General features: G+C 35.7%; 1 protein-coding gene across 5 annotated transcripts in view; it reads right to left on the minus strand.

Annotated features, from left to right (window-relative positions):
* astn1 (astrotactin 1) overlaps positions 1 to 22,815 on the minus strand; it is a 351,664-nt gene that overhangs the window by 146,771 nt on the left and 182,078 nt on the right. For all 5 annotated transcript variants that reach the window (XM_032565575.1, XM_032565574.1, XM_032565573.1 and 2 more), the window contains 2 exons: positions 10,220 to 10,324; positions 1,350 to 1,538 (listed from right to left, as the gene is read on the minus strand). In XM_032565575.1, coding sequence (XP_032421466.1) covers positions 1,350 to 1,538; positions 10,220 to 10,324 — 294 coding nt within the window. The remainder of the gene's footprint in view (positions 1 to 1,349; positions 1,539 to 10,219; positions 10,325 to 22,815) is intronic.

A 22,815-nucleotide genomic window follows, 5' to 3' on the forward strand; every position in this document is an offset into this window, starting at 1 on the left:
TCATCATTAATGGTGTTAATCTGTTCATAAGAATATTAATTCTTGAAGTCAAAGGTAAAGTGTCTCTGTTTGTGTAGAACAGACGGCTTGTTGGCAGAGATTACAACTCCTTCTTTTGACAAATGTTGTTTTTTTTTGAAAAAACTTTAAGTAAGATTTTATGAGGTTTAGTTGTCACTATTGTATGTTCAACCTTATTGTTCAACTGAAATCACTAGATATGACAAGCTAATGAGAATCTGTCAAACACAGTTTAGGAATATTTAAGGTTCTTTGAGAATGATAGAGAGAAAACTAAAGTTATATCTAACTGAGAAGGGAACTGTACACTTTTTTTTACAATTAGTATGATTATTATTTTTAAATGAGGCTATTAGAATGGTTAGACTTACTCAATTGTTATTGTGAGGAGTTGAAGATAAATAGGCAGTGACATAAAGACTCTTTTTAGACAAAGAAAGCTAGAGGAGTAAAAGTGATACAACAAGAAATCCGCTGACATCAATGAGGTAAAAATGGCTATAACTGTCTCTGCTCATAAGTGAGTTAGTATAAAGAAAAAAAACCCCTCAAAAGAACAACAACCAACAGAAGGATACATCATATGGCTGACATGTACTCACAATACAAGGAAAGCGGAGACATTGATTCTTTGATTGGAAAAAAAAAAAACTTCAAACCCAGTGCCCTTTAGTATGGCTTCTTCAGATGTAATAATGCAGAAATTACCTCAAAGCAACACTGATCAATGACCACGTTGTGGCATAACTGTTGTGTGTCGCAAACTGTATCTAGAGTAGACAGCACACCACAAAAACATGTTTTGATCATGTCAGATAAAAGAAGTGCTGACAGGCCTGGAGCTGCCGCCTACTGAACATAGATAAATCGTTACGTTGAACGAGCCACAGTTAACAGAACTTCAAGCATCATAGTAGACAAGAAACGTGGACTCTGATCATTAAAGATAAGTTGTGTGCTTGGCTACGAAGTGTGATCAAAACCACAGGGTTTTTTTTGTTTGGTTTGTCTTTTTAATCTAAAATAGTTGATATATAAAAAAACTTAAATACATTGTTTGGTAGTAAAAGTTTTATGTCATTTAGAAAAGTTCAGTCACACATACGGTGAATATTGAAAGAGTTCTAGAGGCAATATGGTAGCGAAAACCTCAATTACCTAAAGGAGCCAAGAGTTTTCAGCAGGTGTAGCATAGTTTCGGATATTTTCAGATGAAAATATCATGCAACATACAAGGTTAACTCCCTGTTTAATCACAAAACAAGAGCTTAGAACTAGCTTTTCTATTCCTTTTAAATCACATACCAACACAAACTTCATTGTCCTACCTTTGCTGATGTCCTGGTACTCCAGCCACAGCTGTCTCTGGACTTGTTTGTTGGGGTACCAGATGGTACACGACTCCTGGAAGCCATAAACGGCCTCCTGCACATAGTGGTTCCCAAACTCCCTCAGGATCGAGACAAAGTCGCTCCTCTGCGTCGCCCCGTCTAGAGAATGGATGGCAGAGCTGAAAGCTAGAAAGCAGATGTTAAGCAGTGGTTAATGTAGTTACATTTATAGTTGGTTTGTACTTATTGAAAATATAGAACCAGGTCAGATTTTGTATTTCGAAATACTGATTAGATTTTTTTTTTTTTAATAATGGTAAATCTTACAGGCTAAAATGAAATAATTATTTAACAACTTCAATAGGAAACAGCAAAACAGAAAAATCAGAAACAAAATATCTTGCCACAGATAGTTGTGTGACATAAATGTTTCACACAATGACACATTTCCACCAAGGTTGGATGCAAAAGCCTCTGGGCTTTGGGGCTAAACAGTCAAGTAGTAAGCCAAAAGAAGTCACCTGTCCTGATTGAGAATATATGTTGCAGCTAAATTAACAGTAACTTAAATCATTCTGACTTACTATGATAAAGCTAGAAGAACGGCATCTAGATCATCGAGGAACTAATCTCTAATAATATCGCCTACTTGAAGAACACCACTAAGACCATGAAACAGCTCTATTAAAGACTGCACTTAGACCAACAAACCCATCTATCAGCTGCGACTGTGACAAAGCAGCTGCAAAATGACAAACAGCAGAGCCCTGCAGTGGACAGTGAGGGAACCTTGGAGATCACTTAGATTCACTCTGTTCACACCTGCATTCTCCCCAGGATTTGTTTCAGAGCCACAGAAGGAACAGGGCACTGAACATTTTCAGATATTTCTCACAACCTCTACATTAACCTTTGACATTTGGTTTAACTGTTCATGCTGTCAGACAGTAGTGCAGCATGAAAAGCAGAACCAAACTGCTCCACAGCCTTGTGCCACAAGCTGTTCTAATGCTCCTGTACTCTACTGCACCCATTTCATTTGATGGGTCTGTGTTGTGTTTTTACCTATTTGTGTTTTATTTTTTAAATGTTTTTCTTTTTTTTTTAATGCAATGCGATGGACCGGCGACCTGTCCAGGGTCTACCCTGCCTGTCGCCCAATGACCACTGGAGATGGACACTGAGACTCTGCAAGGATATGTCTGTATGACATCTTGCATGTTATTGTTTACAGCTGGAAATTTTGCACATGCGCACAGCGCTGGAGAGCAAAAAGACTATTCTTTTACATACTAACCATAGTATGTAAAATTGCTGCGGTAGAACAATTTTGTTAACTAAATGAAACCTGGAGATGTGGGTATTATTAATTTAGTGCAGTGCACCATTGCAAAGGGAAAATAACGCAGATAAAGCATTGAAGAACAACTCAAAACCACATTTTTCTCATCATAACTGACAACATTCAACACCAACAAACACTCATTTAACACACAAAGAACAAAACAAAACACCCAGTCCGTAACAGTATTATGTTTTTATGCTTGGTGTTTATTTTGCGACTAATATGTGATCGCTGTGGTAGATTAGCTACCACTGCTAATCTTACACTGGTGGTTGATTAGCCAATCTAAACACCTGCTCTACTGATGATCTGTCAGAGTTGGTATTTAGGTCACCTTTTTAAAAAAAGATTTAACTGAACCAAAACACAGTGAATTCCACATCAAATCTACATGCTCAGGTCAAAATCAAACAAGAATAACTGAACTACTTCTCTCTCCCTTGCCACTTTTTTTCTAAAACTTTTTCCCGAACCCATTATCTAGTTGTTTTAGTGTTGACAATTAGTAGCAAAGCACTGTGTTCCCTTTTCTTTTATACATCAGGTGTATATTTAAGATTTAGCGTGTCATATTGATAACTTAACAGCTAAAACCAATGGTAGTGATTGTCGGCGAGTAGCTATTTTGCCCTTCAGCAGAGAGATGGGGCCAGGGTCTTGCACACGTGAAATCACACTTCAACGGATCCATAGGTAATAAAAAGATGGATCTGAAGATAGGCTTTCATCTTCTTTAATGCTGTTTGGCAAATTAAAAATATAAGTCAAATAATTACTTGATTTTATTTAAAGTTTTAATGGTCAACTACTTCAACAACACATCTTTCAATACTCGGTTACTGTTAATACAGGTAAACGGATGAAGACATGAGCAACAGTTTTTGTTTTTTTAACTCCAAGTACGTTTTAATGTATTCCTTTGATGTCATTAGATGAGAGCTGAATTTTCCCATTTAATACAGTTTGTCTCAGTTCAGCAACTGCAAAGAGGTATTTATTATCAGAGCGGTGATGTGGAAGCTGATGTCAGGTGTTTGACACCAAGAGTCTTACATGGATTTAAGTGGACATCTGAGTCATCTGCTTACTATTCATGAACTCTTTCAACCAAAGAGTGAGGATTATCCACACTGTCCACTCATGGATATGGGCAAGCTTGGGTTCACATTTAGAAGAAGATGGAAAAATAAGTAAAATGTCATACATTTGAATCTGTTCAAAGCTGAAGCTGTTTCAGAAGCACTATGTGTATCACAACCTGGTTTTGGAACATGTATCCAAATCTAAAAAAAAATAATATTCCATTCAATCTCACACAGAACATAAATCAAATGATATGGATCTGGTTCAATGCAGTTCAGATGTTTTTATCTACCTGTAGTATCATCAAGTTTTTAATAAGATACAGGAAATTTAATTTGTGGCAAGATTCTTTTTTGCACATTAGTTCTCTCCTGGCTAGAGCTATTAGCCCTAAAACAGGCCACAGTCTATTTTAGGAGAGGTGCACAGTTTACTTTTAATGACCCTTATGAAGACCGAGGGTTCAGAAATAAACACTTTGCAAACCATAATTTAAAATCTAACATATGTTTTTTGAAAGAATAATACAAACTGAACACACAATATCCACAATAAATGCTGAGCAGCTGAAAAGAACAACTTTAGGAATGCAAGTTAAATTGTACATCTTAAGTTAAAACAACAATTGTCAACTTCATAATCAACAGCTTCAGTTTCTTAATTTTAGTTTGCCTTTGTCTGAGTTAAGCATCCATATGACTAAATCCATTTTAGCTCAAAACTTTTGAAGCTAAAGAATAAAGTAATTTTGTTTTCTGTGAAAAATGTTAGGAGATAGAGGCAGACACCTTAACTTGTTCTTATCAAATTAAATATAACTTAAATGGATGTTGAATGTTGATTCCAAACACCTCTTTTGAAGGAAAATAAAAAGAAGTTGTTTTTTTTACAACTTAGTTTAAAAAAACTTTAATAATAAAATTAGATGATGATATTCATACTTTTTAGATTATTATTATTATTATTATTATTATTATGATGATATTATTATAATATTATTAGCTAATTATTTTATCTGGACTTTGAGGGCCATTTATAGTGTAAGTATAAAAATTGATATGAAGGCCTCTTAAAGTCCAAGTATTTATTCTTCAACCTTATAAAACTCAGGATCTTCATTTCCTCGGCTGACAGTCTTTAAGGCTCTTCTTCATCATCACCTTCCTCCACAATTGGACCTGTCCGCCCTCCAACGCACTTCTCTCCACTTCACTGGCTCCAGTCCTCATCGCTCAGCAGTTCCAAGCCTTAAACGCCTTCATTGCTCCATATCTATTGTATCAATACATCTTTTAAAAATTTCTCTAGTCTCCTGGGAGTGCCTTGCATGTGGGTCAGAAAACTAACAAAAAATATCACATAAAAAGAAATGGATATTTTTTTAACGCAGACGAGCCCTCTTGGGTAAAGTATACATATATATTCGAATGAGATACCAACTCATCAATTTGAAAGTCTGTATCAGGTGCTAAAAGTTATCAAAATATTTGAATTCCATTATGAATATGGATTATCAATAATCATTGACTAGTTAGTGACATCAATATGTACAAGTGCTTTAAAAAGTAACGTCTTTTTAACTGCTAAAATTGTCTGTCATACCATTTCTCTGGTTTACACAGAGCTTTTACTGATATGGATACAAAAGAGCCAGAGTGTTAGAAGATTATTTTGATTGTGAATTACACAGTGTTTCCACTCCCCCACCAGTGACTGCACTCTGCTGGACAACTGAATAAAAGGCTTCAAGCAGTTTATTCCTGCTTAAAGGAAAGAGAAATGCATACGATTTTGAATATTTTCGGGGTGAAAATTTAAGTTGCACCACAGATCAATCTTATAAAGCTAACAGCAACTGGCAAACTACAAGCAGCACATATGTTAAGCTCTACCCAAGCAGATAGCCCGACTAATTAAACAGCAAACTTAAGCCTCTTATACGCTCCGTGTTGCTCTCTAGAGAACAGAATGGCAAAATAAGGATGACATTCTGAGCAGTAAAGACAGTAAGCACTAATTCTGCGTAAGGAAAGTACAATACGTAATATAAAGGGTCAACAAAACATTCTAATTTTAACAATGCTTTATAAATAATATAAATATTTCATGTTTTTGCCACTTCAAATTAAAACACCTAAATCTCATTCTTGTTTTTGTCTTAATATGTTTCAAAAATCATACTAGTGTAAAACAGTATTTTTTTTTCAAGGTATCATACCACAAGAATCTACCTGCATATGCATCAGAGCTAGAAACTACATTCTGACTTCTGCCTATAAAATCCCAAACAATTTTTTCCACAAACAAGAATTGAACACCATAACAATCTTCATAACGCTAGTTGGTTTACATCTCTTTATCCCTGCCTGCTGAAAACAGGATATCACATGTTCTAAGAGGTTCTTCGTCTTTGACTCACTTAATCATGGTCGGGTTGAAACCGTGATGACAGTTTGAGGTCATGTAATTCTGACCTTACAGGATCCTAACCTTTCTAATCTCCCCCCATCAAACTGGACAATGGTGTAGCTCAGTGTCTCCTAACCCTGGTCCTCCAGGGTTAGGAAAAGTGCCCTGCATGTTTTGCAGGGCTGCATGTTTTAGATGTTTGACTCCTTTGACACACTTTACTACAATTCTGGAAAAGCCTGTTAATCTGCCATCAATAGAAATCAGGTGAGCTGAAGCAAGAAATCATCTAAAATATGCAGGGAAATGTTCCTTCAGGACCAGGGTTGGAAAAAACAAAACAAAAAAAAACAGGTTCAGCTCCCAGACATATTGCCCAATATTGGACCTAGTTTTTATTGTAGAAACAAAATGAGTAAAAACATTTTTTAAAGAGTTTGAAAATGACAGCAAAAGCGGGGTAAAGAACTGATTGATTTAGTTTGAATGTATATGAACTAATTGCAAAATAACTAATCAAGAAATGTGTGTTTTCACAAGCTAAGCGTGTGCTATTATCTGATTAGAGATGAGTGAACTCAACGAGGGGGGTGGAACAAGGACATAAAAGGCATGCGAAGATATGTTTCAAATGCTACATTGATCAGACTATAACAGAACGTCCATATGCTCAGTGAAATTCTTGCTCAGCAAATATTGGAAAGCAAAACTGCAATAGCAGTTTATCATTGTGATTTTCAGGGGAAGCAGTATTAATATCTCACAGCTCACGCTTCACTCGCTCTAACTTCTCCTCCAAAATTAAATTAGGAGGCTGCTGAAGTGAGAGACAGAGAGCATAGTGAGGATGAGAGATGGGGGGCTTTGCTATCAGATGTAAAAATCAGTAGGCTCACCCCTCCAGTGCCTGTTGAAATATGATGAGCTAAAGTGGGAAATGGGACTTAAAAGAGGAAGAAAGGATGGAGGCTTTTGAGTCGCTTCTGAGGGAGGAGAAAATGGAAAGTGTATCCTCAGCAGACATCACAGCCACTTTCAAACCAGAGCAACACCACTGGAAATGCATTAGAGGTGTCATGGCTGTATTTAAAGAGGAGTGGCTGCACTCATCAGGTGAGAAACTATTTATGAGGGATTTCAGAAAAATACATTAAACTTGTGGAAAATTAGGATTATTGAAAGATATTTAAAGTCAGTCTGAATGACTGAATGCAACATTTCAGAAGTTCACATATTATCACAAGTCGTCTTTTTTTTTAGTTTAGCAGAAAGACACGTGTAAGAAAATGGTCATCCCTGACATTTCAGCTGCTAAAAGAACTTACTAAACTACTTTACTAAATCCCAGTCATAGTGACCATCTTTACTGACGGGATGATTCGATCTTACAGAGAAAAAGCTTTAAAATACATGGCAGGTGATCAGATACAGTGAAAAAACAAGAATATGATAATGAACGTACAATTATTTATAATTGCCTTTCAAAGTACACGTCATTCAAGTCAACGATCAATTTCCATTTTGACATGAAATACTGTACAGTATTTTTCTTTTTTTACCAACTTTATGTTGTTTTTTTCTAGTTTTATTTAAATAGACTTTCTGCTACAAGAACACTAATGTTTTTATAGTCATGTTTTTTTCACAGATGCCATGAAATTAACTGCGTCCCTAATTGTTTATACCATTTGGGGAGACATTTCAGAGAATCTGTGTCATGATTTTCTGTAGTTTTGTGGAAAGATCCATAAAAAAACAAAAAAAAACAGTTAACTGGCAAGTCACTGAGCGCCCTCCTCTCAAAAGTTTTATTTCACAAGTTATTTCAAATTTGTGAAATAAAAAAATTGACTTAAAGTTCATTCTTTTCTCACTATATTTCTGCCTTGAGAGTGTGGTTGTGGTAGCTGGTGTTACACTGTTATGCTGCTACGTCTCTAATCAGCTAGTCTCAGCATCGTGTCAACTCACATCTGAGATGAATATTTGATGTACATGCTTTCTACTTCTAAGAGCTCACTGGATGAGTATCGCTAAAGTGCTCCAAGAAACAACAAATCAGCTGAGTATAGTTTAAGATTTAAAATAAAAAATTAAAGAGGTGTGATATGTGATGTGCTTAACTTTTCTTACACTTATGTGAAATGCATCGACTACTACAAATCTTTGGTTCTCTGATGCCAGGTGGATTTTTAAAAGCTCACATAGGTGCAAGATATCGCCAGGTTGACTTGTTTTTAATGAATGAATGGCCAGTAAGAGCACATCTTCTGTTTTGTGACATGAAACATGAAAATACCAATGACTATACTGCATTTATTTAAAAGAAGAGTTCATTTAAGGAAACAGCTGAGCCCATACAAACGTAAATCCAGAGCAAAACCACACTGATTGTTTGTGCTTTTCTTTATAGAGAGACACACTGCATAATCAAAGCAGCAGGGAAGTGCAAAGGGAAACTTGAATAAAGAAGATAAACTTCAGTGTTCTGTGGGAAATCGCTTTAATGCCAGTAATGACAACTGATCTGGAAAAAAAAAAGTCTTTAAGGGTGAATTTATTTTTGACACAGGAGATGGCAAATCCCATCCCACTTTAATCATCACTCATCCCAGTCTGACACTTCCGCAGCTCCCTTCTATTATACAGTGTATAAAGCTGTTTGAAGCACCCATTTCCCCAGGCACAGCCTGTTGTGTGTTTCTATTTGCTTTTCTTGTGAGGCAATAACCTTACTTTTAAACTTTAGCACCCCATTACCAAGCCCCGGGTTCAGCACATCATAAAAAGCACCTTTTTTATGTGAATCTTTGCTATTCAGAGCAGGCTTCCTCAGAGAAAGAACATGTTTATGTAGTTTAATTTTCATTTTGGTTAGACACATTACTCTTTTGCCTCTAGACAAGTCAGATATTAAAAGGTATTAAGACTTATTACACAGTCAGGTAAGGAGCTGCAATTGTAGCTGCAAGAGTAAACAGATGATGTGCTTGCAGCTTCATGTCCCTCCTGTTTGACTGTGCTCAATGAGAATATTGTGGTTTTCTTTTACACTGACGCATACAGTATTTTCTTTTATTAACATACATTTACCCGCAGCCTGTTTCCACAATAACTGTGATAAGTGATTTCACAGCTACATTGAATATTTAGGGACAAAAGCAAGGCTAAGAAATGTTTAAATGTTGTAAACTGTGACCATGTATTTTATCGTTGTGTATTATAATTATGTTGCTCAGAACAGGTAATGTAATAGTTTGCTGGACCTACATTTAGATCTCAAGAGTTTATGTGCATTTTTTCCATTTAGCTGTGAAGAATTCATTTTAAAAACAGCCCAGAAATGCCATGTGTGATCAAAAGAAAGTGGTGTATGAGTTCCGTCATTAAAATGAAAAATAAAAGAGCCAAGCTTTTGTGTTCAGAGGCTAACCTTGACATGGCTTTTTAGTTATGATGTGTTCAATAATTTATGACTGTATTCGTCTGTGCAGACTAAAGAACATTTTCCTTTAGCATTTAAGTACAGTAATTACATTTATGTTATTTCCTCCATCTCATTCTGCCTTTAAATGTATTACAATATTTTGATACTATGAATAAACAACACTATCATCGCCTTTAGGTCCATTTTATACTGTAGCACATGCAATTTGATCTCCAGCTAAAATCAATGGCAATACTTGAATTTAAATCAATGCTATCTAAATGGCACAGTAGCAATCCAATGTAATGGTACTTAATATCATGCTGCACTATCCAAATGTTGTGTCTATACCAACAGAGAGTTCCTCACATCAGCATGCCAAACGCATGCTATATAATTATGCACAATATATAGCGTGCAACTGTTTAACCAACTGAAAACACTCGCAAATTGTAAATAGAGCATTGAAGATACATAATTTATGGATGAAACAGAACTTAATGTTACATAAAATGTTATTTTTCTCAATCTCAGAATGATCATCTACATGGCAAAATAAACAGTGTGACATGAGCTTAGTAATAACCAAACTGAGTGATCTACCTTGAGACAGGACCCACTGGTTGAGTTTGACATGGTACAACACAGAGCGCAGACTCCAATGCTGGACAAGGGGATAGCCAGACACCTCACTGTAGTTCACCATACCTGTAGGATTGAAAAAAGAGCAACAGAGAACAAACATTAACATGGATACAGTTCCCTCAGAGCTATACAGTTGCAGGCTTTAAGGTGGTGTTCTTCCCCATGAGTAAATTCAGCCGGTAGGGGTGAGGGGGGAATAATTTTCAAACCTTCAGCTCAGGATTAATGTTTTATTTTCTGCTTGGTAGTAGTGGTGGAGGTTGCAGACTTCAGTGTTAGATCAAAAGTTGGACCGACATTTTATGTTTACTTTAAAAGATGACATGAGGCATAAACACACGATAACTTAAGAGTTGGATCAAAGAGGAATGCCATCAGCAATTTAACTCAAGAAACAAAAATTTATAAGATTATAGTAAAATCTATTGAGAAATAACGATGCAGACGACTGATTAGACGTAATGTTGTAATGTTAGATATAAATGAAAGATCAATGTATAAATGCATTTAAATTACACTCACATAAACAGTCGTACCCTTTGAACTTTTTCCAATTTTGTCAAGTTAAAACCATCAACTTCAGTTTTATTGGGATTTTATTTAATGTCAAGTTTTCAAATTATTTAAAACCTCTTTTCCATTTCCCTAATGACTGACCAGATTCCTTGTTGCAGTGCTCTGCACATAGTTCAAAATTTTTCAATTTAGGCTTCACCTGATCTCATACTTTCTGCCAAGTTTGTCCCTATGTCTTATGGTAATCTGTAAAATGGACTTCTCATAACTTTCTTTCAACAGTGACTTTATTCTTGTGAATCTTCCATAAAATCTGTGCTTACCTAATCGTTCTTTGTCAACAGATTCTCACCCCTGAGCTACAGCTCCTGTGTTACCGTGGTTCTCTTGGCTGAATGCTCTGTAAGATTATCTAGAAAGCCACATGCTTGGAGTGTAAAAAAAAAAGTGTAAAAATAGTGCAGCAGTGTGTGAGGCATCTTTTGCCGTTATTCCACAAATAATCTGGCTTTTAAATTTCATCTCACTGCACTGGAGGAGCTTCATTAAATCCCATTTGGGTTTTGGCTTTCAATTCATTGTTTTTTATCTTTTGTGTTATTGTTTTTGTAGCGTCCCCACTAAGACAAAAGTCTAAAAAGACTAAAACTGACATTGCATTACCCAGTCCGAATAAAACAGCAGACGGCAAAAATTAATGATCCATAATCATGTGGAGGAGTTGGCAGCATAAGAGCTGCTGCGCATAACTCTCTGATTAGATGGTAAAGACCAAAAACAAAGCAAAACAAGCAAAAGCGTGGATATATTCTACTGCAAGCTATGTACGTTTTAAAGGGTGAGCTGAGGTCTTTTTTGAAATTTTTTGAAAAATAAAATTTTACATGATCTGGAACAGTACAAAAATATGTCATTTTTAGGTCATTGTCGACAAAACTTACTTATAATACAAAAACATACTTCTATACTTTTATAAAGAGAGCTACTATGCTTCCTTTTAAATAAGTTAGGATGGTCTGTAGGCTAAACAAAGACTTCTGCACACTAATCAAGGATGCAGCAACAGTTTCTGAAAGCCAAATCGACAGAAAATACTTCCTGGAAAATACTTGTCTTTTCCAGCAGCCATTGTAAAGCGCATACAGTCATAAAACCAACTGATTGTCACGTCATCATAAGTCGACTTTTGAAACGGCTCATTGTCCAGACACCAAAAACCATCAACCTATTGCCAGAAAATGGCTGCATGGTTTTCCTAGAAGCAGTAAAGACTCAAATGAAAGTGCAAAAATGGGCCAAAAAGTGAATTTTGGATCATAGTTCCCCTTTAGCTTCAATAGATAGTTCAGGATGTATTAAAGAAAACTGATTTAGAAGCTTATTAAAAAATATTGTAAAGGGCTCACTGTATTGTAGGTACTAAATTTACAAAGAATAAAAACACTTCACAACACTCAGAAATAGTGTTATCTTATATTTGATGTTGCCTTTACACGATGTTCTTTTACAGCCCTGTATATTATCTGTATTGATTTGGTCTTATTTGACAATATTTTCCCTGCTGAAATCAATAATGCCTATCTCGTCAGCGTAAAGAGGTGACCCATGTATAAATGTTTTTTCATTTGGATGCACTGCTCAATCTTCAAATATTATACAAGCATTGTGCCACTTTGACCAACGACCTTATAAAATCAAAGTCAACGGCGTATGAAACACACCCCGCAATGCCACACAGCAGAAACAGCAGCAGAAGGGAACTAAGAGTGTTTGATGACAAATAATTCAAAGTAAATACATAGAACATAGACCCTTATCAAACATTAAGAGTAGTTATTATAAAATACCAAACTTGTGGAGAATGCTGAAAATATATTTAAAAAATATATATATTTCAATGCAACATTTATTGTATGGCTTAGCGAATAATGATGCTGTCAGCTGCAGGAACAGGCCCTTAACATCACTTTTATCAAACCATAAGCACAGCAGCAGAGTATAAATCATGTAGTCTCCCATGGCAACTGACAGCCGTGTCATGCTGCAGCAGTGGGATTACGGCCATATATCACTCTGACTGCCCCCACCGTGTTCACAATCACATCCAGAAGGGATCTGAACGGTGCTGGTGGTGGAGACAGCAATCCTCCAACCACAGAAACGGAAGAAGGGAAGGGGAAAATAGATGAAAGGAAGCAAAAGATAAGAACTTTGTGTGTATGTGCATTTTAGAGATTTCTTTTTTTTCTGGGTGTGAGTGAGTGAGATAAATCGATGTGTGAGGCATACTGAAAAGCAGAGCTTTAAAGATACATGGGCCATGTGAAAAAGTGAGAGAGAAACGAATGATGATGAATAAAGAAAGGAAGATGTCTGCCATTTCCGGTGATGGGTGGTGGTTTGTGCGTGTGTCACAAAAATGAAGATGCATCAGTCGCCGGCAGAATGAGAAAGGAAGTATTAATGTTTATTTTCGGGAAATTAAATTTGCTGAATAGATGACCAGAAAGATGAAAAAGTTTCTATATATTTATATATATATATATATTTTAGTTATATATTTGAGTTATGAAAATCACAGAAAGTACAGAGAAAGAGAGAAAAATCAGCAACATGTTTTGTTGTTGATTTTCTTATTTTTTTCTGCAACTATCTGTAAAATGATAATATTTTAAAATATTTTATGCACTCCTTTGGTTATAGTTTTTGCAGATTTCAGGTCCCTTAAGAAAATGAAAGAATCCTTTTCATAGAATACATCGGGGAGGTCATGCTTCTTAAAAGTGTTGGACTGTTATCAAGGATTTGCTTATATATATATATAAAAAGTCAAATGTGTCCAAGTTCATATTTTTCTTACAAAATTGCAGAGTATATTAAAGCTAAATAAATAATAAAAAACAATGACAATAAATGTACCCAAAAGACTTAGAAAAACATAGTCTATTTGGTATTAACTCACAAATTTTAATTTTATTAATCATTTTATTTATTACCTGTATTTGAATCAAACCACATTTAAAAACATAACTACATATTTAGAGAATAATACAATTAATGGTTTACTTTATGGCCTTTATTTAAAGACATCTGAGTAGTGGTACATTTTTATTTTGGGATTTTGAAAAGTATATTTAATCATTTTTTAACAAGATAGAAATAAAGTAAAAGGCTTTAGTTAATTTTGGAGAACGGCTGACATTGTTTAGATGTACTTAATTAAAAGAGTTGTAAAATCTAATTTTATATTCCTAATACATCAACTGTGACAGAGATTTTAATGTTGAACTTCTTATAAGCTTGAGTTTGAACTGCATGACTGAAAGGACCTCATTAGGACAAAGACCTGATATGTAACCATTCAAGAAATGATTGACTCCTGGGGACACGCTTATAATTACAGAACCAGTTATTAGCACAAACCTCGGAAAGAGTGTGTAATTATCTCAGACACTTATGTAAAGGTTTAGATTACCGTTCTAAGTCAAATGAAAGTTGGACAAATTCTGTTAACACTGCTGCTGAGGAGCCAGATCTGGTGTGGCTCTCTCTGGAGGACACGCATGCTCCTAACGGACACAAATCAGATGTGAACATACATGGGAAGCGCGTAACAGTTTCTCCGTAACACCGCTCTGAAAATGCAACATTTGGCAGAGGCCTGACACCACCTATGAACTTGATGAATAAGGCTCTAAATGTGATGTTCCTGCATTGTCCTCACCTTCAGGTACATACATTTATCCCCTCTTATGGGAAATGGCTCCCCGGCCTGGTAGATCTATTCACCAGTGTACAGAAAGTGAAAGCACACCACTACATAAGCTTCCCGTCCCCATCTCCGCCTCCTTTAGTGAAAATGAATAACAAGCCCCAAACACATACAGTAGCACAGCATATTCTTCTTCTTGCTGAAAGGCCTTGTCTCCCTTTTAGCCCTGGGGTACTCTGCTCTCATTGTCTGACAGAATGATTAATTTGACTGAACTTCACTTTGCAAACATCCCAAGTTCACTTTCTCTCCCTGTACAGCTGCTGGCCGAGCCTCAGACAGAAGCAGCGTTTTTAGGGCTGTGTCCTGCGTGACAACTGATTCCTTTTGTTGAAATGCAAGGCGTAGCAGTGTCACATCAAAACCATGTGAAGAAAATGATAACAGGCAACAAATGAATACGTATTATTTTCTCTTAACTGGACAGAACAAATATGGTCGTCATACAACATCACCATAGCATCACTTCAGCATCTTCTCTGTTTTCACAAAACAACATTCCAGTTGGAAATGTTTCGGGAGTCTCAGCTATTTTTATTAGTTTCACACAATTTTGCACGATCACATTATTCTGTCAAGTTCTTTGACTTGTTGCGTAATTAAAGTAATGAGTGAGTGTCAAACAGATCATTGCTTTAGGGTTTTTTCAACAGCTGGGGGACTGAATATGGCAATAATGTGTCAAACATGCCATCAAAAACCAGCAAATACTTTAAACAAACAAGGTTAAGCTAAGTTAAATGTTACATGTTTTAATTTTCCAGGATACAGTTCATTTTTTTTAACAAACTTAAATGTAAACTATAAATGTAAAATGTAATTTATAGTATTTGTAATACAGTCTTATCTGTTACAAGTTAGCTTAAACCTTTTCACAGACTGAAAACAGTATGGATCACAGAAAGTAAATAAAATATGTAATATGATTTTCAAAATCTCTGTTTAAATAGTGTATAATTCTTGCTTCTAGATTCTGTTTAACAAACTGTGGATAGACACACCAATCATTATAATGTTGCTTATTCCTTTTAGTCATAAGAGTTGAGGGGGCTTCAGTGTTTAGCCTGTAGCTGCAAATGTGTCACGCATCCTAGTTTAACAACATTTTGAAGTAGCAAAAACACTTCGGATAAAATTTTCACCTTTGTGTGGCCAAAAGCTGAAAACTTGACATGCAGAGGCAAGCAAAGCAAATGCTACCGGTGACACAAAATATATGTCTGAAAAACAAATATCGATTAATATTACAGAAATATCAAGACATTTTTCCTCTTAGTTTTCTTCTGTGAATAACAGCTGGTGTGTTATTTCTACTTTTTGATATTTCTCTTTGTATTTTCTCATAAGCCTGCTCTTGGTTTCCTCACATCTGCCATCATGCAAATAGCCAACTTTCTTTCAGATTGTCCTTAATTTTCTATTCAGATATATATATATTTACCAATTTTACATACATTATACTTAGTTTATTAATATTATTAAAGTAGAAAATTGAAAGTATGAACATAGTACATTTATAATTGGCCAACATAATCATTAGTAAAGTAAGATTACCATTGTGTGGTGAAGTGTTTTGGATCGAATGCTACATTTGGACTTTAGCTAGTATCTGTGACATTTATGTTCAGTTCAATATTGTTTGATTAGTTGATTCATTCAGTTGAAAGCAGAAGCAATTACTGATGAAAATGCGTTTTTGTGTACACAGTTTTGGAGTCATCCACCTTTCCTTCTCCAATGTAGCTGTGTGAGAAACCGTGAAGTTCCCAAATGTCAAAGTTTAGCGGTAGCTGCGAGTCCTCCATTTTGTGCTGCGATCACTTGTTAATGTTCCACTTCTTCAGAATGTTGCATTGCACATTTGTCGACAAATTAGGCATGTGTTCAGGATTAAAACAACACTATTTGTTTGGCATGTGCACGTACAAAACCGTACCGGATGTTTTTTCTATGAAAATGTTGTGCATCATTACAAGTTAAAGAACGTGTCCTTTGCTGATGCACTTAAAAGTAAAGAGTTTTCAGCTTTCATGCATTTAATAAATAGAGGGAAAAGCTGTTTGTAGCAGGAACTGCCACTGGTCAGAGCCAATCAATGGAATTGCAGCCAACTGGTTTTTGCATCAACAAAAGAAGTTCTTCATAAAAAAGGGAGTGTGGTCAAGGAACCACTATGGCCTCAATTATTCCCGTTACAAAGGGAATTTTTATTATTTACTGAAATAATTTCCTTAGAGATAGTTTATGGAAAGCGAGTACGCTGTAAATCTAAACAATGAGGAAGGTTGGTCTGAGTTTTATCCTCATATCGATGGGACAGAGTCGGTCTTTGCATGCATACAGTGTAGCAGTTACATAAATCAAAACAAATTCAAATCAATATTTTAGCTCTCTGAGAAGTAAGTCTGCTGGGAAGTGAATCCAGCCTTGAGGATCACAGCTCAGTTCTCAAGTAGAGTTTTTCCTGTTTGATCTTGCAGATGTCTGCTATTTGTTTTCATCTGAACCAAAATAGGATTAAGAAAAAAAAAACAAAACAAAAGAAAAAACCAGCAAGATGTGGAGAGGATGAATTCCTTCAGTTGTTCGGCACATCTGAATTGTCACATATCTCAGCACTTTATCAGTTTTTAAACTTTACTGTGCAATTAGGGAAAAGCCTCATTCTCAACATTTCACCAGACTTATAAACCAAGGCTGAAACCTTGACATTTAATCGCAATTCATGGAGCTGCAGTTTAAAATAAAGCATCTATTAGAAGCAAGAAGTCTCTCAGTGAACAAGGCTACCAGAAGGAAAACGTCAACAGACTTGATAATGACTTGATAGAAGAATTTGACTCAATAATTCCTAAATAAAGGTCAACAGTGATTGTAATAAACTTTGATAAATTTAGTCTGCCCTTTATTGGCCCAGGTTTGGAGAAAATAATTGCATTTTTAAAACGTGGAAACATTTTTTAAATAATTAGTTATGGAGATTTATTTTCCGTTTTGTAATTATAAAAATCAACTTGCTTACATTACCAAACTTTAGCTGATAAGTGCGTCCATTTCAATGTGAAACATTTACAAATCAGAGGGGATCCATTCAACAGTGTCAAACATAGAATTATGACACCTACATTTATGTGGGGATGATAAACAGGATAGCAGAGTTTACATATTAAAGACGACTGTGCAGGAAAAAAAATCTAAGAAAAGAAAAAAAAAAAGTCAATATTACTTGTGATTTCCACAGGGAGAAAAGAGCAGGAAAGAAAAAGTCTCAGTCTTACTGCGGCTGTTCAAAATAAACTGCTTGGGGAATGTAAATTGAGTTTTCTTGTTAACATTTGTGACTCTGTCCCATTGGGAAGCCGGGCACAGAATACTAGACAAATGCACGGCTTGCCGAATCTTGACAGTGACAACACGGAGGCGAAGGAAACCACAGCTTGTCTAAATAGTTCTGTCTGTAGGTTTGGTGGGAAGTGGCTTGTTATTTTAGTCGATCCCCTCCGGAAAAAAAAAAAAAAAGATTCATGAGAATGAGCTCAGGTAAGAAAGTAATCTTACGGCTCGTAGAACTCCATTAACTAGCCACGTCAGTGCTCCATTTCACTCCCGGATAAGTCTGGGAATGAATGATTAACTTAAGAAGAAGAGGGAAAGCAGAAATATGAGGGGTTAACAACGAGACTTATCTAGTAAACCCATACTTTAATCGAGCAAGGAAACCACCTATGTACCACTGTTCTGATTCCTCTTCTTTTGACAAATCGAATAAAATTAAAACTAAAACGATAAACAAAATGCATCAATGAAAGATGAACAGAAATTAACGGTACAGGTTAGGTCACAACCCCAGAGGTAATCTTTGGGTGATTATCCACAAAGAAAAGATTATTGGGAAAAAAAATTAATAAATTGAAGGATTTCCTCAATTGCTCATATTATTTTAAGTAAGGGCTGTGTGTAGAGGTTTCATAATAATCAAAACAAAAAAAGGGTTATGGTCAAATAAGGGTCAACCAAAGGCCATTGTTTTATTTTTCTGGTTGTGAGTAGAGCACTCATTTTTAGATCTCAGTCTCTAGAGGCAAAAGGGTTTTTTTTAGCATTTGAGTTGAACAATAATAATAAAAAAAGACATTAATTTCACTTTCACTTTATTACATAATTCAGCATGTTCAAAAATAAAATAAAACTCCTTCTATATACTGGCATAACTCATTTACATAAAAAATAAAAAATTCTAATAATTTTCAGAAATGTAAAAGAAACAGCTCCCTATTAATGTCAAAGTGGAACATGCCAATACTGAGAATAAAAATCACACCTTCCAACCTCAGATTATGGCAAATTATTCATAATTCAGCTCTAAGTAAGCGTGTCCTCGTCTGATCCCAGTCAGTTTTTGAGGGTCGTGATCAAGGCATCTTTTAAATGTTTAAAATCTCAGCCCGCAATAGCTGTTAAGGTCTACTGTTTCACATTTCATCAGCTACACCTCTAGCAATACACGCTGCCACATTTTGCACGATAAATTTTTTAACAATGTCGGTCTATTTTCTTGTCCATAGCTCGCAAAACCACTAAATTGTTCAGACATTTTATTTTGTCAACTGAATGGGAGGTTTTCTACGTAGAATCTGAGTTCATTCCTTTCACCAGTAGCGTTTCCAGTGACACGGCAGCGACTTCCATAATGTTTCACATGTACTTCCCAGCCAGGGGAGCTCAGGTACACACAGAGAGCCGTCACTGCCGGAGAGAACTGCACAAAGAGCAGCCGAAACACTGGTCACGATATTTTAAGATGTCCAAAGTAAAACAATAAATCTATTCAACATGAAAAAAATTGGTTCTGTAAGTTTTGTCCTTATAAAATTAAGTGGAACCAAATGGAAACATCTGCAAGGCAAATTCTTGTTAAGCCAGGAAAAATATGCAAACATTAGTACAGTACCTCAGCATACTGTTCCAGATGTAACATTGTAGCTATTTGCATCAAGCCAGATATCAGTTTCAGAGCGTTTTTTGATGCAACACTAGCAGCCCAAGAGTTAACATATATTAAAGTAGCATATTAAACCTTTAAATCCTAAACGGAGCGCAGGCAATCCAGCCAAATTTGCAGTGCTGTAATTGTGCCACACTTTGCGCTATCTGAAAAATTTCCAGTGGTTTCTGTAAGGGGAGACTCCAATATTGGGTTATTACGGTAATTTCACTCCCTGCCGTACCAGGGAGTGAAATTAACCAGTGGGGCACTATTAATAGATGGTAAATTGCAAAAATAACTGGCTAGATATTGAAAGCTCCAGTTGTTATGAATAAATGGGCAAATATATTTACTCACAGGACATTTAAAGATCTGCGTACAATTAAAATAAGCAAAAATATCCAGGCAGAGACTTTAAATTTAGGACATCAAAGCCCTGCAGAAACTGCTCAGAAAAAAAAAAATAGAAAAACTGCACAAATGCCTATCTTTAAACTGTCAGAGATTTTTTTTACCCTAAATTTATGAAGTTCAAGTTTGATCAAAAATAGGACATAGTGATACATTTTTATAGTCCTAATACTCCTTTATATTCAATTCACAACTACACATTGCAACCACAGATGTGTATTTAAAATGATCTTTATGTCACATTATAGGCAGAATCTTCATGATCTTACTTACATAAAGCTCCCTGTCAGCTGTCGATTTGCTGCATGATTGAAGAGACTGCAGTGAAGTTCATGCAACTTTCATTTGAAAAAATTGGCTTGATCCACAACTGGAGCACTCGTATATTCATGATTATGTAATGCAACGGAGCAAGCTCTTCTTTTTGTCAGGGGCCCCATATTTTAAAGTTGTGCAATATTTATTCACAAAGACTTTTCTCCTGAGAGCCTTGCTTATAAAAGCAATGTTTTCTGTGACTAAGGTGCTCTGATGGAAAAAAAAAGTACCTGTTTAAGACCTTCGACTGTTGCCAGTGAATAAAGGAACCAGTCATCACTGAAGGAAAAACAAAGGAGGTGATTCACTCCAGCTGCAGCCTTTCTTGATTACTGGCACCGATGTATAACATGCCTTAAGATAAATGTATATTTTATTGCAGGCGCATGTCATTCTCTTAACTTTTTTTTTTTTACCTCCCTGTGCCATCTTCTTCTCGGTGCATAGTTGCAAGATAGATTTGTCCTAATTTGTTAGTGTTTCAACTGATTTAAATAATTGAATGTTCTAGAAATATTTGTTACTTTAACTTTTTTTTTTGCTTCTGTAGTTTTTTTAATGTGCATTCAGTTGAAAAAAGGCAATTTCTGCTCTAATTTAGAAATCATTCCACTTATCTTCATAAGGTTTCTAAATGTATCAATTTTATGACTTATTTTTTACAGATGTCTACTAATCTAACACTTTTTTTACACACATAGAAAAGTCTACAAAAGTCTACCGAAGATTGAACATCTTGTAGTGATGTAGTGCCTGAAATATAAGACTTTGCTATTCAAATGTCTTTACAAATTTTATTATGTATATGACTTATCTTCATTTATTTTCCAAAGCTGTTTGATTTGATTTGTACACCCAAACTTTTTACACTGACAAAAACTTTGAAATGCACATAATTACAAGGTGTAATGCATTATTAAGTACCAAAAAGGTAAGTTAAACTTGAACCTGACATCTTAGATTACAAAGTGCCATCATTTATTCATCACTGACTAAGCCTTATCGCTTTAAAAATAAAGAAAATGAAGCTGAGTTTTATTTTTATTTTTTTTTACATTGCTTAAAATCCCAGTGGAAATGTTCAGTTTAGTGGTATAATCCAAATAGAGACTTTTCTCCATTATTGAGATTAAGATTGATTATTGAGAAGGGTTTAAGTAATTTAACAATCGTTTGAATTAATTGTAAACTAAATTCCTTTTTCTCCAACTGTATTTCTTTGAGTTGGTTGTCTCATTTCAAACACACTCTGTTTGACTGAAAGATTGCATCTAGTTCACTGTTCGTGCTTAAAAATGCCAACATGATAAACTAGACAAATCAAACCTAACCTCTAGAAAACCACACAAACAGGTTATCAATAAGTCAAGATGACATGATGATGGCTTGCCAGATGTGGTTTATGACAGCTCAAGGTGACACATCTTTAATTTTAGCTTCACTAAGGGATGAATTAACGGGCGACCATTGCCGGCGATTTGGAATAGGATGCCAGACAAGTTTAGCAGGTACCTCTGTGCTTACGTGGCCACAATGCCATATGCTTCAACTTTAATTATGAGGGACTTGGGGAGAGAGGGACTCTGGGCTGAACTATGAATCACTGCCTCTCTGTCAGCCTCGAAAGCCCCGTTCTGCTGGAATTAAGGGGGCAGAGATGTCCACTTTGATCTCCCCCATCTAAAAATAAACACAACTTAAACAGAGACGGCTTACACCACAGTTTGTTCTCATTTAGAGCTTTTTGAACTAATTTTAAAAATTTCACTAAAAGTGAGTGAAATAAATAAAAACCAGACTTTCTTTAGCTATTAGCTCAGTTAAAATTCAATCAAGTAATTGAATATTACCTACTGCAAAGTCTTTTTCAAGGAGAAAATACTTATAATATGCAAACTTACTTAATTTCGTTAAGTAGGTTTGCATATGAGTGTTTTCCTATAGTGTTCCCTTTAATTGTTTCACTGTAGAATCCCTAAACAATCTGAAATCACACCAGACATTTGATGTTTATGCAGAATAATGTCCAGAAAAAATAGCACGTGGTTCAACACAATGTTCAATTAATTATTTTTCTGAAAAACGTCAGACTCAGACGTTTAAGTTAGCATTACATAGCACCTGAGGGTAATAAAGAACTCCATACAAATGGATGCAGGGCAAAAACAGATCTCGAGTGCAACAATTGCATGCACTCGAGACAAAGTTGAACAATTAAATCTAGTGTAGCACATTATAAAGGAGTTTTGATCAGGTCAGGTATAAAGGGAAAAAAAGGCCCAGTAAGTGATGGGGTCCAGTCGACCTTAAACTACCTCTAAAGACAAACAACCCAAACTCCACAGCCTCTGACAGAGACGCTTGTGCTGCACTTGATCAAAGGAATCCTCATTTATCCACCCAAGGTTAGACTCCAACCCCCCAAGTTTTATTTGGTCTAAAACAAACCTTCTGGTCACCCTGACTTCAGGAGGCCACAAACCAGGCAGGGACTCTCACCAGGAACCTGCGGCCTGAGCCTCCCCCCTCCTTTGATAGCATGCCCCCCCG

Source organism: Xiphophorus hellerii, chromosome 6 (assembly GCF_003331165.1).
Source record: "Xiphophorus hellerii strain 12219 chromosome 6, Xiphophorus_hellerii-4.1, whole genome shotgun sequence".
Lineage (NCBI taxonomy): Eukaryota > Metazoa > Chordata > Actinopteri > Cyprinodontiformes > Poeciliidae > Xiphophorus > Xiphophorus hellerii.